Consider the following 18,794-nt stretch of genomic DNA (forward strand, 5'->3'; position numbering starts at 1 on the left):
CCCGGAGCTGCGGGCCCAACCCTCTCCGCCCCTCCCCCGTGACGCGATCCAGGCCCCTCCTTCTCCCTTCCCCCTCCCCCCACCGCCCAGGCGCCCGTCGCGCCTCTCCACCCGCGGTCGGTAGCTGCCTCATCATTGGTCGGGAAGCCTCAGGTGGCGCTCTCAGGATTGGTAGACGTCCTCATTGCTCCCGCCCCCGGTCCCGGGAGCGCCATGCGATTGGCTGGCGCGGGAAGAGTGTCCTCTCGGGCCTGAGCGGCTCGGGCGAAGCCTGGGGCGGCGGCAGCGCGAGGCAGGTGAGCTGTGAGCGGGCCGTGGCCCGGCGGGGGGGTCCGGGGAGGGGCCGGCCCCTGGCCGGGGGCTCCGGGGAGGGACCGGGGGCCGGGGACACCAGGGTCGCGGTTGGGGCGGAAGTGTCCCTCACGGCTGGCTGCGGGCCGCGGGCCCTCCTGGGCCGCCAACGGCTGCTGCCCCCGCCTGCCCGGCGCCCCCTCCTCCCGGCCAGGCCGCGGCGCACTCGCGGCTCTAGGGCCGCGTCATCTCCCAGCCCCCGAGCCTCCAGCCCTCTGACCCCAAACCCCCCTTCCTCCAGGCCTCTGAGGCCCCTGGCTCGCGCGCAGGTGCCGACGTCCCGCAACCCGGTCTTCCCGAGGGACCCTGGGGCGGGTGCCCCCAGCTGCTCCGTCAGTGTGTGGAGAGCGCGGGCGCTGCGTCTCACCGGCTGGGGCTAATTGACGGGGTCAGGGAAGAGCAGAGAGAAGTGTTGCTTTTGGGGTGCTGGGCTATCCAGGAGTCCAAGGTGGGTGCCCGCAGAATGGCGGGGGTCCGTGGATAGCATGGGAAGAGGCGTCCAGGCCCTGCGTTTTTTACGGGTCAGGGGCCCAGGAACGCCCACTTGGACTTCTGCCATTTAAAATTCGAAGCCCCCTAACTCTGTTCACTAGTGTTTTGTAAGCTCAGCACCTTCAGGTACTGTGAGGGGGCGGAGAAACTGTATATATTGACCCCCGGACTCGGTGCTGCTCGTCCTTACCGACCCCGGAGGTGTGTGGTCTGAGCGTGGGAAGTGCCCAGGACAGGGACTGGCACGAAAGGAGTACTGGACAAATGATGTCCTTATTACTAGTTCTGTTGCTGTTACTACTTACTGCTGCTCCCAGGGCGCATGGGAAGTACGGTGTGAGCTCTTGCACGTCTGAAGGCGACTTCATGCTCCCCTCACGATTGTTGGTGTGCCTGGCTGTGTCATGGCAGATTGAAAACTGCTCATTTTTCTGTCTTCTATGCTTTCAGTATCGCTATTGAAGTGCTTTGCTGCTCCAATTCTTAATCCTTTGTATAGAATCCTTTTGTGTGCGATCTGTTTTTATTCCTTGAGTCTTCAGTGTGCAGAAACTTCATGTGTTTTGGTCTGTTTTGTTGGATATCTCACAGTTTGCTGAAGTCTGGAAACTCACTAGTTGTGGGAATTTTCTCAAACTGTTTCTTTAACAATTTTCTCCTCTTTATTTACTCTTCTCTTTTCTGCGGGTTTTGGAAATACTAGTATTTCTAGTATTTTGGAAATACTAGTTTTGGGAATACTAGTATTTGGGCATTGGACCTCTTGCGCTGGCTAAGTTTTTTGTTTTTATCTCTCCCATTTTCCATCTTTATCTTTTTGTTCTACTTTCTTTTTCTTTCTTTCTTTCTTTCTTTCTTTCTTTTTTTTTTGGCAGCTGGCTAGTCCAGGGAGCCTAACCCCTGACCTTGGGGTTTTAAGGTTGCACTCTAGCCAACTAAGCTAACCTGCCAGCTTCTACTTCCCAGGAGATTTCCTCAGTCTTTTCTTCCATCTCGTCTATTTAGCATTTTAATTTGGCCATCATATTTTAAATTTATCAGAGCTCTTTCTTCCCCTTCTAATGTTTAGCAACATATTCTTATTTCATAAATGCAGTATCTTCTCATTCTCCTTCCATGGCCTCACGTTTTGCTTGTTTTGTCCTGTGGCTTTCCTGAAGTGTTGGTGACCTGCGGTTGAACATGGCATCTAAGCATGAGACATTGCAGAGTCCATTGGAAGTTCTGCACACATGTGTTGGTGATATGACTGGTTAGGTTCCTTGAGGAAACTTCAGTGTCATTATCTTTTGGTCCTAATGGGTTTTTAGATTCCCAGAGGACTTTCCAATGTCCTGCCCCATTTGAGAAGTGGAGTGAAAGAGTGTGGGTTGTCAGTACAGAAAGGCTGTCTTATCCCCCTTCCCAGGTTGGCATCCTGGGACTCCACTGTGCCTTTTTTCCTGGGCCCTAGGTGAACCCTTGGTTTATCCTCTATTCTTTTTTGGGGTGGGTATTGAAAGGATCGATGCATGGTGGCTAAATTCTATTTTTTTTTATTGTGGTAAAATACACATAACATAAAATTTACCATTTAAACTGTACAGTTCAGTGGCATTAAGTAGATTCAGTGTTGTGTAACCATTACCATCATCTAGTTCCAGAACTTTATCATAACCCTAAATGGAAAACCCCCTACCCATTAGGCAGTCACTCCTCACTTTTCCTTCCCCACAGCCCCTGGAAACTGCTAATGTGCTTTCTCTCTCTCTATGGATCAGCCTATTCCGGATATTTCATATAAATGGGATCATACAAATGTAATCTTTTGTGTCTGGCTTCTTTCACTTAAAATAATATCTTCAAGGTTCATCCATGTTGTAGCATGTATTGGTATTTCATTCTTTTTTTATGGCTAAATAATTTTCCATTTTATAGATAGACCACGGTTTTTGTTTGGTTTATTTGATTCCTGATATCTTTATTTATTTGTTTGTTTGGCACCTGGCTGGAACAGGAATCTGAACCCTTGACCTTGGTATTATAATAAGCACCATGCTCTAACTGACTGAGCTAACCATTCAGCCTAGATAGACCACGTTTTATTTATCCGTTCATCTGTTGATAGACATTGGGTTGTTTCTACCTGATGGCTGTTGTCAATAGTACTGCTATGAACATTTGTGTACAGGTTTTTATTTGAGCACCTGTTTTCAATTCATTGTGTATATACCTAGGAGTGGAATTGCTGGGTCATATGGTAATTCTGTTTAACTTTTTGAGGAACTGCCAAACTGTTTTTCACAGTAGGTGCACCAATTTTCATTCCCACCAACAGTGTATGAGGGTTCCACTTTCTTCACGTCTTGGCCAACATTTGTTATTTCCCTTTTTTTTTTTTAATGGCCATCCTACTGGGTGTGAAGTGATATCTCATTTTTTGATTTGTAGTTCCCTGATGACTAGTAATGTTGAACATCTTTTCATATCCTTGTTGGTCATTTGTATATGTTTGGGGAAATATTCAAGTCGTTTCCCATTTTTAAATTGGGTTGTCTTTTTGTTGAGTTGTAAAAGTTCTTTATATATTATGGATACTAGACTTATCAGATATATGATTTGCAAATACTTTCTTCCAGCCTTTGGGTTTTCTATTCACTCTCTTGGTAGTGTGCTTTTATGTACAAATTAATAAAGTCCAATTTATTTATTTTTATTTTGTTGTACATGCTTTTGGTGTCATCCCTAAGAATCCTTTGCCACATCCAAGGTCATGAAGATTTATCCCTATGTTTTCTTTAAGAGTTTTGTAGTTTTAGCTCTTATATTTAGGTCTTTGATCCATTTTAAGTTCACTTTTGTATATGATGTGAGGTAGGGGTCTAACTTGCATGTGGAAATTCAGTTGTTCTAGCACCACTTGTTGAAGAGACTATTTTTCCCCTGTTGAGTGGTCTTGGCACCCTTGTCAAAATCAGTCAGCCATCTATGTCAGGGTTTATTTCTGCACTTTTAATTCTGTTTTGTTGGTCTCTATGTCTATCCTTATGCTAGTACCACACTGTTGTTTTTTGTTTTTTTGTTTGATGGCTGACTGGTATGGGGATCTGAACCCTTAACCTTAGTGTTATCAACACCATACTCTAACCAACTGAGCTACTGGCCAGCCGCACACTGTTTTGTAGTAAGTTTTGAAATTGGGACGAATGAGTTCTCCAGCTTTGTTCTTTTTTCTCAATATTGTTTTTTGCTATTTGGGACCTGTTGCAGTAACATAAGAATTTAAGGATTGGCTTTTCCATATCTGTAGAAAAGACCGTTGGGATTTTGACAGAGATCATATTAAATCTGTAGGTCATTTGGGAAGTATTGCCATTTTCTTCTCACCCATGAACATGGAGTGTCTTTCCATTTACGTAGAATCTTTTAAAATTTCTTTCAAAAATGTTATGTGGTTTTTAGTGTACAAGTTTGCACTTCCTTGCTTAAATTTATTCCAGAGTTTTTTATTCTTTCAGATTCTATTATAAAAGGAATTGTTTTCTTAATTTCTCTTTTAGATTGTTCACTGGTAGTGTATACAACTGATGTGTGTTCGATCTTGTATCCTGCAACTTTACTGAATTTATGAGCTCTAATAGTTTTTTTGTGTGAATTCCTTAGGATTTTCTATATAGGAGATCATGTCATTTGAGGATAAAGATAGTTTTACTTCTTTCTTTCCAATTTGCATTCCTTTTTTCCCCCTTAACTAATTGCTCTGGCTAGAAATTCCAGTACAGTGTTGAATTGCAGTGGTGAAAGTGAGCATCCTTTTCTTGTTCCTGATCTTAGTGGAAAGCTTTCAGTCTTTCACTTTTGAGTGTGATGTTAGTTGTGGGTTTTTCCTAGACACCCTTTGTTGTGTTGAGGAAGTTCCCTTTTATTGCTAGTTTGTTGAGAGTTTTTATCATGAAAGGGTGTTGGAGTTTGTCAAGTGCTTTTTTTTTTTTTTTTAAAGCACCAATTGGTTCATTGGATCATGTGGTTTTGTCTAACTGCTTCTTAAACAGACTTTCAGTATTCGGTTCCTACTGTGTTTTGCTGCCATCCTACACCCTCACTTCCAAATGTAAACAGGTGCCATTAATTTTTGAGTCTTTTGGGGTTTTATGATGAAATTGGATTGTTTTTTAGTGTTCCCCATTGTATAGTTATGATTCAGCTTTTTCTGGCCTAAATCAGTTTTCATCCATCTATTTAGCTTCCAAAAGTTTCTTGCTATTGTCTTTTCTCCCTTTCTTTTTGTTCTTATATATATCTTAAAAAAAAAAAAAACCTTTCCAAAGGGGTGCCTGGACGAGAGTAGAAGCTAACTAACATCTGTATTCAACACATCATTTTTAACTGGAAATTCCAGAGTGTCCTATTTTCAAAGAATGCTGGTATTTAATGGAGTCTGTTGTCAGTTCATAACCATTGTTTCCTAGTCCTGAATTTTTCACGATCAAATGGTTTCCTAAATAGTCCACTTCATAGTGTTTCCATATTCTGAAAATAAAGCCAATTTAAATTTCCTTACTGTAAAAGCCACGTAGTGTTTTTAGGAGAAGTGACACAAGATAAAACCATCCTTCAGCTTCGACTCTTGCCCTTACTTAAATGTTTCAAGGTGAGGCAAGAGTACAGGGCACTGCAGTACATATAAGGTACATCTGGGTTCATGAGTCTGACTGAGAGCAAGATAGTCAGGTGGCAAGACAGTGAGCTGGGCCCCCACTTGCTGCTGTGAGTGCCTGGGGGCCTGGTGTGCTCCTTGTTGCCCGTGGAGAGTTGCAATATCATTTAGTCAACTGAAAACATGCTCTTGTTTTCTTCCTCTTGCTTCCTAAGTTTGGAACATATTTCGACTATTTACCCCACTTAATTTTCAGATAGAGAAGACTAGACCTGCATTTGAAAGTTTACTTCCACTGGGATAAAATAAACTAGGAGATGACAGATGAAAAATACAGAACATGATGTTGCTGCTTATAATATACTATTTATTATAATTATATACTATAATTGGCTCAACTTCATTAAATAACTTGTATAATTCATTAGTTGGTTTTGCAGTTTGAAATGTATCTGTAACTGAGCATGTGTGTTAGGTTGGTGCTTTGGTTTTCATTTGGTCTCATAGGGGCACACGGTGAATAGCCATATGTTGCAAGTTTTAGTTTCGAAGATAAGATTCGTGTGACAGATGCTTTTTGACATTTGTGCAGAATTAAACTGCAGGTCACAGACAGGTAGTGTGGAAGTGATCACGTCCACATCAGTGGTTCCCTGGTTCCCAGGGAGAGGCCTGCCTGGGGTCATGTATAGTTTGAAAACAAAGCAGCCCTTGGTTGCTTTGTTCTTAGTCATTACATTTTCTTTGTTTTGATTTTTAATATTATTAAACAGATCAATTTATGATTTCTTTACTTGCTATTTATGCTACAGCCTCTTCAGTATTGGAAAGTACTCACCTTTAACCTGGTACATATTTGGGAGAACAGAGCATTGCAGGGGTGATCTACAAATGTTGTGGATGAACTGTTTGTATTTACAGTACAAATAGGATCCTGTTGTTGCTGTTCCTAATTATCATTCCCAGTTACAGTTGCAAAGGAAACAGAGCTAACACACCCATTCTGGTTAGAGGAATCTACTAGGAGAAAGAATAAAGAAGGCCCAAGTACACATGTCCCTTATTGCTTTCCATAAATTCTTTTCATAAATTGGGCATGGTTTTTCCTGAGGTGTAGTTATACAAGGAGCAGAGAGTGGTGGAGAACTCATATGTATTTTCAGCTTAGTGGCAAAGCAAGTGAGGTGCAGAGCACAATGGATGCTCCCCACTTTGTAGGCACATACACTGCATTCATTTGTTCTACTACTGAGGGTTAGATATGAGGGTGAATAAGTCACAGTTTCTGCCCTCAGAGTTCAGGTCTGGTTGGAGAGAAAGAGTCTTAATAAGTAATTATTACGATTTGTGTTAGGTGACAAACGCTAGGGAGCACTAAAATTGGCACCTAACTGGGGTGGTGCTGGGGACTGGGGACCATGGGAGCTGCCTGGAGGTGATATCTCAGTGGGATCTTAAGGGTGAGAAGTTAGCCAGGCAGATTTTGGATGTAACTGGACCCAAGGAGATGGGGAAAGGGAGTCAGGAAATAAGGATGGCGCCCAGACCAAAGGACATTAATTGCAAGGACAGAGTAGAGGAGTGGCATGGAAGTGGGGTGGGGGAGTAGAGGGTTACCTGCAGTCAGTGATGGATCATAAAGGATGGATTGGTGGAAGATGAGCAGGGAGAAGTAAGGGGGCATTTGGATGGAGGACCTGTGTGCTCAGGGAGCCACAGTAGGAGTCTGAGGGAGTGAGATGGACAGACTCCTCTGTAGATTGATCTCCTCTGTAGATTGATCATTCAGGTAGTTTTCTCAAGAATTGGCTTGAGGGAGCAAGACTGGAGGTAGGGAATCAAGTCAGGGCATTTGCAAGGAGCCAGTAAGAGATGGCATTGGGAGGTAGGTGGCCTGGCATGGGTTATAAGGAGATTTAGTGAACTCTAAGTTTGAAGCAAATACACTGAGACTATTTAAACTATTTAATATTTCTGTATTCCAAGAAGAAAGACCTTTTACAGTGATATGTATAAATTCAATAATCTGACCTTGTGTTTTTGCTGAAACATTGTGATAACTATTACTGACAGAGGAAGTAGGGTTTTTATTAAAAAGATCTAGAGCCCTTTAGGATATGTACACAGGTGATGATGTATCTTCACATAGAAGTAATTATTCTCCTTAACACTCCAGCTATTTTCTTCATGTAAACAAACCCATCTAGCCTACACCTCTTCCTGTTGTTTCATTATTTCCAAAAAAAGTAAAGAAACATTGTATCTTGGCTAGAAACTATCTTCCAATATAGAGTTGCTGCTAATAGTAACAGTTCACTGTGTGGACTAGGTGGGCAGCACTGAATCCTTCTGCAACATTCTGAGGATTAGGTCCAATCTGTATTCCCAGTAATAGTATCAGGGATGTGTAGGTGCTGTTGTTATTCCCATTTTGTAGCTAGAGATCGTATCTTGCCTCCAAGTTCCAACAGCTCAGTTAGTAGAAGAGTATGAATTGAACCCAAGGGGTCTGGCTGCCCTACACTACTTCACAAATGAAGATGAAATTCGTTTCCTTTAGAAAATAATATTTATTAGGTTAATTTTAAAAATCATAAAACCAATACCTCCTCTTTAAAAAAATTTCAAACAATGAGGAAGGACTTAAATGAGACGTAGAAGTTCCATTCCCCAGAATTTACCATGAAATTCAGGGCCTCTCTTTGTAACACATCTATTTGCAAAATGTTGACTTACATATTCTTTCCAAGATTTCCTGGTGCCCTTGAAAACATTTTCAATCCATTTTTTCATTTACTGTTTCATTACCGTTCAGATTATGAATGCAAATCAGATCTCCCTGGAGTCTCTTTGGGGCCCTAGCAGCCCCCCCTTCAGGGCATGATGCTGCTAGGAAGGCTCTAATGTTACATTATCGGCTTTAATTAGAAGCAGTGTAAACGGAGACTGGGAACAGTGTTTTGAAAATGTTAAGCACTTAATTTAGTCATCAGTAGCACTAGTATCAGAACTGCATTTTTACTTTTAAGTGTTTTGATAATCTTTTGAGAGGGCTGTGGCAGCCTTCTAACCCCTTGGCTCTGAGTCCAAGCCATCCAAGCTGACCCATTTACTTTTGTCTTTTATTTAGGGCAGAATGAGTGGATCTTTCATCTCAGGGATTGCTAATCCAAAAGAAAAAAATCTGCTTTCCAAAAAATTTCCCCCCCAAAATCTGCTTTAAAATTTAAAACATAAGCTATATAACTTTATTCCACAGAATACTTGTAGCTGACATTTAAGTGTTTGTAATCTGTCCAGCACTAGCCTTACATTCATTATTTTGTTTAATCCTCTTTTTAAAACTTTATTTCATTTTATTTTGCCCTATAATTTTATTTAATGCTCAGTTTTGTATAGGACTAAATATTCCATTAAAAATGTTCTGAATCCATATTATGCTCTGTTAAAGGAGAAAGAGGAGGGAGGGAAAGAAAGGAAGCCGAGGAAAGAATGAGAGCAGCAGGGTGAGGAGAGCAGGGCCCAGGGTGTGGAGAGGAGTAGTAAAGTCAGTCCTAACAGGTCTCAGCCTGTAATTCAGTTCTGCAGTGAACTTAGAGAAGAGGGTGCTAATCCTCCTGCCTTGTGAATGCTGAGTTGAGGTTGTCACAGTCTCTGCAGCTACCTCCTCCTCTTGGACACTTGCACTTCTGGGCCCGGGGTTATTTTCTGGCCTGTGGAGTAAAGGCCAGAACAGCAGTTTCCTGGACCATGGGTCTAATTAGACGGGCTGGATCAGGTGGGGTAAGGAGCACTGTTTCCTCATTTAGAAGTTTTAGGAAATAGGGAAAATGATAGATTCTGTATATAGTTTTATATTTAGGTGTGTTTCACTGGAGAACATAAACTTGAAATTCATGTGATTATAAAAGCAAAATCAGAATCATGAAGAAAGATTAAGGGTTAGTAATCATGTACTTCTGCTTCTCTTGTTTCCACTGCAGCAGCTGCTGAACCATGAATGGGTGATTTTTTTCTTGCTTTCCTGTCCTAGGGCCTGGCACCCTGGAGGCTAGCAGGTGTCCACACTCTGGTGCTGTCTTGGTGCTATGATCTTTGGGCGCTTTGTTACATTTGTAGCTCCTCTCATTGGATATGTTACCAAAGATCTACCCTGTGTTACTCAGTTTATGTCTGTGTTGTCGCCTGTGGGGTTCTTTTACTTGCTCACTCTGCCATGATCCTGTTATGACTGTGATAGAGCATGGGGACTGATGGCCAGTAGCTGCTTTTGGTTCTTCAATAGAATTTTATTTCAGAGAAGTTGTGGCATAAGGCCTCCATTAAACATGTTTAGAGGTGCATGGCGTGGCTTTCTAGTGCATCTCACTGAATTGAAGAACCAGGTTGAAAGCATGTTGCAGCTGGTCCTAGGTGCTGATGGATGCTTGGGCTCCTTTTGTCACACCTCTGATGGCTTTTGAAAACACCATTTGTTATGAGTTAGAAACTAACGGTATATCTCTTTCAAGTAGATAAAAATGTGAGAACATACTAATGTAACTTTTTAAAAATAAAAAGCCTGTGAATTTACTGTCTTGCATGTCCTCATTACCAGGCTCTGATAATGCTGGTCATTTCTGTGTGAGAAAGGTTGGATCTCATGCTCAGTCCCCTCACCAGCCTCACAGGTAGTGGTATTACTAGTCCAGCTTCACAGAGAAGCCTTACTGAGTGTCAGGGCCAGCCTCAGCCAATTAGTTAGTGGGGTTAGAGTGGGGCTTTGAGTCCATATCTCTATGATTCCATCCATGCTCTTAACTAGATGCTATAATGGCTTCGCATCATGATCTTTATGCCTTACAGGCATCTGCCATTCATTTGTGTATAACACTTCTGCAAACTTCAGTGGTGTGCAAACCAATCTAAGAAATAATCAGTTCACTAAGTGTGTATTGAATACCAATTGCAGAGGACTTGGTAGAAATTAGTGATCAGTGATTATAAGAACTTTAACCTGGAGTTTCGTAATGACAAATAATGCAGGTATATTAAATATTAAAGTAAAAAATCACTTTGGGAATGAAGTTAGGAATTTTGTTTTTTGTTTGTGAGTAACAGGAGATTAAAAAAAAAGTATATCTACCCTAAAGGATGAGAACAATAATTGGGTGTTAATATTGTTACTGAGCCCAGCATTTTACGGTTGTTCAGTATGTTCTTACTAAACATGAGCATAGTCAGAAGCCATTGTTACATTGCTGCTGGGGTGTGGCTCTGTTCCCCAGTGACAGGGGAGTGAGGCCCACACAGGTCACTGAGCCAGAGTGCTCTAAAGGAGACAGGTGTGAACTTGTAGTCAAAGGATGGACACCATACAGAGCAAGCTCTGCTCCTTTGCCATCCTCTTCTGTGTTTGTGTGATTGAATCTAGATTTAGGTGTTGGTTAAAGTAGACAAGAGGGAGATTGAGGCAATTAAACAGGTATTAAACATTACATAAATTAAATAATTACAGTTAATCTTATTTGCAAAAAGACGTTGAAGTCTAAATTAACAGAATGCCAAATAAGAAGGAACTGTACTTGTTGAACGTGTGTTCTGGGTAGAATTAGTGGGCTAGGTGTCCCTGAAAAGGACTGAAGAACTTTGAAAATGTTTTTTAATATACAGGAGTTTTGTGGTATTTGTTTAAATGAGTAGCTGCAGTAAAAGTTATATAAAAGTGGTCTTTATTTCTACAAGTACTTAATTTTTAAAAGAATATGTGGGTGGGCTATTTCAAAGAAAGTGGTGTGAATTGAAGCTGTTGGCTCAGTTTGTAGAACTTAGTCATTTATATATATTTTTTTTTGTTCAGGATGTTCTTTATTTTTAGTTTTATTTTCCTTAGATTTTTCAACACAGATTATGATTCACATTACTACTATGAGGACTTTTTTTTTAACGATTTTTTTTTTCATTTGGGGTGTGTATGTGTGAATATTTTTAGCTAGAGGAAAGTTTGAGTCATCCTTAAGAAATCTAGACAACCTGAGAAACAATATGCTGAACACTTTTTAATTTAAAAAATAATCTGTGTTTTCTTTTGGGGGGGAAGTCTAAACAATGCCTTAAGCTTTTTTTATTATTCATCATGCAGTTTATTTTCTTTTTTTTTTTTTTTAAAAGATGACCGGTAAGGGGATCTTAACCCTTGACTTGGTGTTGTGAGCACCACGCTCAGCCAGTGAGCGAACCGGCCATCCGTATATGGGATCCGAACCCGGGGCCTTGGTGTTCTGAGCACCACACTCTCCCGAGTGAGCCACGGGCCGGCCCCATGCAGTTTATTTTCTGATTCTTAGGTGCTTGTGATAACTTTGGCTATCTAGGAAAGTATAGTAGTACTGCCTCTTGACCATGGAATAAGAATTTGTTTTATTTTAGTTAGTAACAGTAAAAACTTAGAAGGTTGCAAACATTTTGACACCTTTGGGTATTTAAATATATTTTGAAAAGGGTTCTAAAAAAAAAAATAAATAAATAAAATAAATAAAAAAAAAAAAAAAGAAAAGGGTTCTGAGTTACTTTCAGTATTTCTTTGCAAATGTCCCAGTTTTCGTAATTATAAGTCAGTCAGTCCAGGATTTACGCTAGTTACTTTTTTACAGGTATGTTAGGGTACTAGATATAACAGAAGTGTACCTGGGCTTGTAACTATGAGGAAATTTGTCTCCTTTGTTTGAAAAAACAAAACAAAACACAACTGTTGGCTTTGTTTCATTAAAGTTTTGATAGTGATATTTAGTCAGTCTTATGTTTGTAACATAGGTTGACTAAAGCAGGTAGGACTTCTCTGTATTTTCTAACCCTTTCAAACACTCTGCATTACTTTTTTTCTCCACTTTCTGCAGTATGATTTGAGATCGTGAACATGGACTTTTCCCGGCTCCATATGTACACCCCTCCTCAGTGTGTGCCAGAGAACACTGGCTACACGTATGCACTCAGGTGAGTGTGTGCCTGTACTGTGTGATGCTGACTCACTTCTTGGGTGCCATGGAACTTAAGGGGAACATTATAGTACTGCCAACTAAATGTTACATTTTGAAAGTGAAAATATCTATAAACTTTATATTATAGTATGGCTTTACAAAACTACTAAATTGACATGGAAGTTGTGAGGCTGTTTTGAAAGCTGTGCCTTTTGCATTAGTTTATTCTGGTGACTTGGTGGTTAGTTATTGTGGATGACTTGATGTTTTAGACCCCACCCAGTGGCCGTGATCTCGAGAATAAATCTTTGTGGTTATGGCTAATGTTTTGTGATTTATATTAATGGCTTTATATTTTAAAGTTAACCGAAGTAACTTGGAAAATTATTTACTTTTGATAGGAAGCATCATAAAACAGAATTTTGATGAAGCCCAAGGTTTTAAGAGCATGACCTTTGTCAGATGCTAAGTTTTCTGTTTTTATTAATATTCTGATGTACTGAATCTTGAAGTTTGAGTCTTAAATGTTGGTGACCTGTCTTCCACATTTCTAGCTTACCAAATAGAAAGGATGATTGAAATGAAACTTAAGTTTTATAAAATTTTGGGTTAGTGCCAAAGGAAAATATATTACTAGATTGGTTAGGATTTGATCGGCAGGTAGAAAAACTCACACATTCTGGCAGATGTTTATGACATGTGAGGAAAATGCTCATGTAATTTTTTTTCAGTGGCTTATTTTCTAAATGGTGAAAATGTAATGAAACCTTAAGGAAATTAGAAGGTATTTTTAAGAAAAATACTTTTAAACATTGTTAGTCAAATCTCATATTTGGTGATTGAGTTTTTATTCCACATTCTAGGTCATGTCACATTTTCCATAGCAACACACACTGTTTTTGTTAAGAGTCCTATAGTGTTTTAGAACAAAATGACTGGGCCAACTCAAGTAAAAACTACTCTTTATTCTGTATTGTGTGTGGAACATGTAAACAATTTTTCTTGGGAACTTATTTTTAGCTTTTATAACCTATTTTAAATGTAGTTTTAAAAAAACGTGTGTGTCTAGATCTCTGCAATGTGAAAGTAATACTGTTAATTTCAGTGACATTCACAGCCTTCCTTCAGTTAGACCTGTGGGCACCTGGAGTGAGAAATGAAAGAAGAAAAGTGGGCAGGAGCCAGCTAGATGTAGTTTTTTGAACTGCATTGGGAATTAGGACTTTATTGGGGTGTTTTTGTTTTGTGTTTTTTTTTTTTTTTTTTTTTTGGCGGCTGGCCAGTATGAAGGAATTTGGACTTTACTTAAGGGTGGTGGGAACCCATGAAGGGTTTTAATCGAGGGAGCTATGTTTGGAAGGCTGCTGTAGGATTGAAGTCCCAGTGGTGGCCTGGACCAGACAGTGTGGGGCAGGGAGTGGGGAGGGAGATAAAAACCATTTGAAAGAGGCTTAGCAGGGAAAGTGGAGGGGCCTTGCTGATGGATGGTGTGGTGGCCAGGGCTGCATCCGTGTTCCTGGCATGGGCAGCTTGGGTAGGAAGGTGTGGCCTGTCAGCAGGAGAAGGCATGCAATGAGGGCTCAGGGGAGGTATGGGCAGCAGGTCCAGGGTTGGTGGTCATCAACACAGAGAGACTAGGCCCTAGGAGCAAGTGAGCTTGCCATGGGGCAAAAGGCCAAAGGAGGGGAGCTGGCAGAACTGACAAGATGGACCCTCTGCAGTGGCGGTGTGTCGGGTAAGGGACCAAAAGCAAGCTGAGGGCATGCAGCCATGTGTCAGGGTTGGTCTGGGTGTTGGGTGCCTGGTCCCACCTCTTACTGTGTCAGTAGTCGGCTTCTGTCCCCACTCAGCAGTGGGCTCTATCCTTCCTTTCTCCTTCTTTCTTCTCTCCTTTGGCTCCTCATTTCCCCAGACTCTTCTCTGAAAATTCTACCTTCCTGTGCTTCTTCTCCTCTCCTGGCTTCTAGGGCAGACACTGCTGCATCCTGACCCAGCAGCATCTCCCCACCTTGCTTTCCCGTTGGCAACACTCACCCCCACCAACTCTTTCTCCCACAGCCTGGAGGGGTGCTACCTGCCTGGTATAATGCTCTCAAGCTTGCAGCAGTATAAAACTGTGCAGAGGAAGCAGTCAGGTTAATCCCAGTAAGGATAGTGCCAGGCCTCTGGGGCAGAAAAATGATAGGGCTAGGGTGTCCCTATGAGCTGAATCTCCTGTAGTGAAAGATTTGGAGTGAAGTGTGAGCAGGGGTCAGAGGTTTGAGTTCAGTGCTTCAGAGGGGCAGTTGTTGGGGGTTAGATATACAAGTAAGCAATGTTCTGAACCACAAAATAGTTGGATCAGACTCTTAGTATGTGACTTGCTTTGCCCACATACTTCTTCCTAGTAACTTTGAGCTGTTCTTATGATAGTACAGCTAAATTAAACATTGGCAGTAAGTTTCATTTGTGTACTTTTTGTCTGGTAGACTACTATACTTCCCATAATTTATTAATGCCTACCATCTATATTTGCTTCTGGTTTTCAATTATGGTAGTTTAAAAAAAATCTTTTAATAAAAAGTAAATCTAAATAATAGAAACTTAAAAAAGAACAATGTATAACTAATGAAATAAAATCATACTCTTAAGGGATGAGATCTGTAATTTTCTTTAGAGTCTTTTTCTCTATCATCTTTTTTTTATATTCTTGTATGACACTTAATTCTCTCTAATCCTGGAGTGAACACCTACCTCAGTTTTAAACATTGTACCCCACCCATCCCCCCAAAGTTTATAGAAAAATTAGTAAAATACTTTATTACCACAATTTGATGGGATTGTGTTGCCTCCAAGGACAGTGCTGGGTTTGGTGCTCAGTACTCCTGTGTCCAGTGGACATTGGAGTCTCGCTTTTGGGGCTCTGGGCACACCTATCTACATTCATCTGTAGGAACCATGTTACAGTTGGTGGTTGGGTTTGCAGCCTGGTACATGAGCGTGGTTAGCTTGTGATGTGCCTGAGCTGTAGTACTGATGGAACCCTATGGTGCTAGTGTTGAAAGAAAGGTCACCTAATGCATCAGATGAGCAGCTGAGACTCAGAGGAACTTGCCTGGTAGGATTAGGACTAGAAATTCTGGTCTTTGAGCTTGGAGCCCTGGAATGGCTGCTTTGCCCTCCCTTTCTTTCCTCTTATCCCTCTTCCTGTCCACCTCCTACCCCCTGTTAAACACAACTACATTACCTTGATTAAAACTTCAACACTATACATGCAGCTCAATGTGAAATCACCTTGTGTAACCATTGTTATCAGTGTGAAGAGAACCTTCCAGATCTTTTCCATGCTTTACGCATACATAAAGAATATGTGGTTTTATTTTAGAGTTTGTTTTAACATAAATAGACTGATACTAGAATATTTCCTTTTTTCGTTTAACAGTATATTCTGGAGGACTTTCTGTGACTATCTGTAGATCTTTTATGTTTTTTTCATGGCCTCACAGTGTTATATAATATGGATGTATCCTAGTTTACTTAACCATTTCCCAGTTAATGTACATTTTCCAATCTTTTGCTATAAACAGTGCTGCAGCAAACATTCTTATATACAGCTTTCTTTCCAGTGCTCTGTTCAACCAAAATAACAAGTATTTGGAATACTCGTGAAGGCTTTCAGGTTTGTGTTGGAAATTGGATCCCATCTAGACTTTAAACCTAGTAGTTAGATTAAGAGGATAAGTGTGGTGGTGGGAGGGGTAGTATTCAAAGGTGTTCAAAGATGAACTGAAAATGGTGATTATATTGGTCCATACCTACGTGATAAATTCTGATTTGAAAGAACATAATTTTCTTAAACTAAAATCATAATTGTATGAAATATTCTGCTAGAAGAAAACTAACCACATTTTCGGGCCGGCCCTGTGGCGCACTCGGGAGAGTGCGGCGCTTGGGAGCGCAGCGGCGCTCCCGCCGCGGGTTCGGATCCTATATAGGAATGGCCGGTGCGCTCACTGGCTGAGCGCGGTGCGGACAACACCAAGCCAAGGGTTGCGATCCCCTTACCGGTCACAAAAAGACAAAAAAAAAAAAGAAAGAAAACTAACCACATTTTAGATTATACTGAAATTGCATCTAGCTTAGTGTCCTTACTAAGTAGTCAGCATGGGTTAGTGCAATATCTTTCTCGCTCCCACCACAGCCTCTAAGAACCTCTTTCTTAAATTGTGTGACGCACTAAATGCATATGACACCTTGAAGTGATTTGTATTAATTTACTATTGGTTTGATTGAACATATTTTCTAGTGTTTTAGATATAGTAAGTTTATGATGAATATAATTCTGAAAATATTTTTATAATATAAAATGTAATGCAAAAATATTTTTAAACCCATTTACTTTACTTAGACACTCCTGGTTTCTGTTGATTTCCAAATCCTCAGCCCAGCCTGGCCTCCTGAGTGTGAGCTGTTTTTCCCACTGCCTTAGGAATGTTCCTCCCAGAGTGTTCCACCAGCATCTCTGCATCTCTGTGGATAAACTATTCAAGAGACCTTGAGCCTCCTCCCCTCTTCAGCAGGGCATGCAGGCTCTTTGCAGTCAGGCCCTAATTCTCACTCTCGCACTTCCTCCTCCTTAGCTCTGCCACCTGCCTACTGCACCATAGTTATGTTGTGCCCCCAGTGTGGCCACCACTGTGCCTTTTGCCTGCTTTGATTTCTCCTCTTGTGTCAGGGAAGCACTCAGCTGCCTCCTCTCTGTGGCGTTCTTGACACATGCCTCTCCCCTGAGATGAACTCCATAACTCCCTCTTTTCTTGTGGTACTTTGTCCTCACCTTTGTTGTAATGCTCATGTCTGTATCTGTAGAGTCCTCCCTGGCAGAGTGACCATATGATTTGTGTTGAGTGAAAGGGCACTGTTAATTATGCTGGGGTAGTCCAGACTGTCTGGGTGGGTCAGGATGCATAATGCCTGCCCACCCAGCAGGGGCACAAGGTAGGTGCTCAATAAATATTTTTTGACTTGGAAAATCTTGCTAGCCACACAAAATGGTACATCTTTTTGTTTAATTACCCTGATTTGATGGTTACATGGAAGGTAGCTTTGAGTTTGCCTCTAGCTTTAGTTGAGTTAGACACCAAGCAGCACCTATGGTTCTGTCACTTACTTTTTCTTTTTATATGAATTCATTCACTACCATACTGGCATATTGGATTACATTTCATGGATTGGTCACTATCGAATTAACTGCCTTATTAGTCATAGTTTCTGTTAGTAAATGTACTCTGATTTTTTTTTATGTTGTTGACATAGTTCCCCAAAGATGGGGATTCTTATGGATTTACCAAGCAGTTCTTCTTAGGGTAAGTACTAGATTTAAATATATAGCCATCTGGGAAATTGATTATTTTACATCTATGTGTGAAGTAAGAGTGGTCAGAATATATGTAATAAGCAGTTGTTGACTGATTAATATGCCACCTTACTTTTGCTTTGTAGTAAAGTTGGTACACAATAATAGTTGCTCTTTAAAATTCCCAATATGCTACCTATTCTTTTCATTATTTGTTCAGTTTTTTTTTCAAAACTGGAACCATAAGCATTATTTATGTTCATAAGTTTTTTCTTTCTAGTTCAAGTTATTCTTCTGATGCTCTGGATTTTGAGACTGAACACAAATTGGATCCCGTATTTGATTCTCCAAGGATGTCCCGCCGTAGTTTGCACCTGGTCACGACGGCATACACCAGTGGAGATGGCCAGGCTGTGGATGCACACTCCTGCCCTGGCAGTACTGCCTCCCTCAAGGACAGAGCAGCCAGGTGAGCACTGCAAAGCTTTGTCTTCATATGATTTCATTCCGATTGAAACCAAACTTAAAAACACTTTTGGTCTCTGAAAACTGTGCTCTCTCGTATTTAACACACACACATATCCACCATGTAAAGTCATAGCTTTGCTATAAATAAAGACTGAAACTAATTCTGGAATACATGTGGGTTGTCTGGTATTGATGTTCTGCAGTTAAGGTTTCAAGTTCTCTTTGTTGGTTCACTGAAACTCTCTCAAGAGATGGCTGACACCCTCAGATGCAGATACATTCCATGTCCAGTACCAGTGCTCATGCATCATCCTTGCGAAGGGAATTAAACTTCAGCTGTCTCACCAAATGTTTAAGGGGGAAGGAATATTACCAAATCACCCCCATGGTATTGTAGATGGTCTCTGCATCATTAATGAATCAAGTCTATTTGTTAAAATCTTTGAGTTAACTGACATAACATATGAGTACATTATCTTTAGTTATTTATCCAAATTTGTGATTATCGAGTTCATCTGATCTCTGGACTCTCCGTGTGCCTGTTACAGTCTGCAAG

The 18,794-nt window shown here is 41.0% G+C and overlaps 1 protein-coding gene across 6 annotated transcripts in view; it reads left to right on the plus strand.

The window, feature by feature from the left end:
* The first annotated feature begins 230 nt into the window (after positions 1 to 230).
* Positions 231 to 18,794, plus strand: part of SUN1 (Sad1 and UNC84 domain containing 1) — a 51,489-nt gene continuing 32,925 nt past the window's right edge. The window contains exons 1-3 of one of the 6 annotated variants that reach the window (XM_063091419.1): positions 231 to 296; positions 12,355 to 12,451; positions 18,051 to 18,239. In XM_063091419.1, coding sequence (XP_062947489.1) covers positions 12,375 to 12,451; positions 18,051 to 18,239 — 266 coding nt within the window. In that variant the 5' untranslated portion in view covers positions 231 to 296; positions 12,355 to 12,374. Of the gene's footprint in view, positions 297 to 724; positions 800 to 12,354; positions 12,452 to 18,050; positions 18,240 to 18,794 lie in introns of those variants that run through there. The other 5 variants (XM_063091420.1, XM_063091418.1, XM_063091421.1 and 2 more) reach the window with 5 other exon arrangements.

This window comes from Cynocephalus volans, chromosome 3 (genome assembly GCF_027409185.1).
Source record: "Cynocephalus volans isolate mCynVol1 chromosome 3, mCynVol1.pri, whole genome shotgun sequence".
Taxonomy (NCBI): domain Eukaryota; kingdom Metazoa; phylum Chordata; class Mammalia; order Dermoptera; family Cynocephalidae; genus Cynocephalus; species Cynocephalus volans.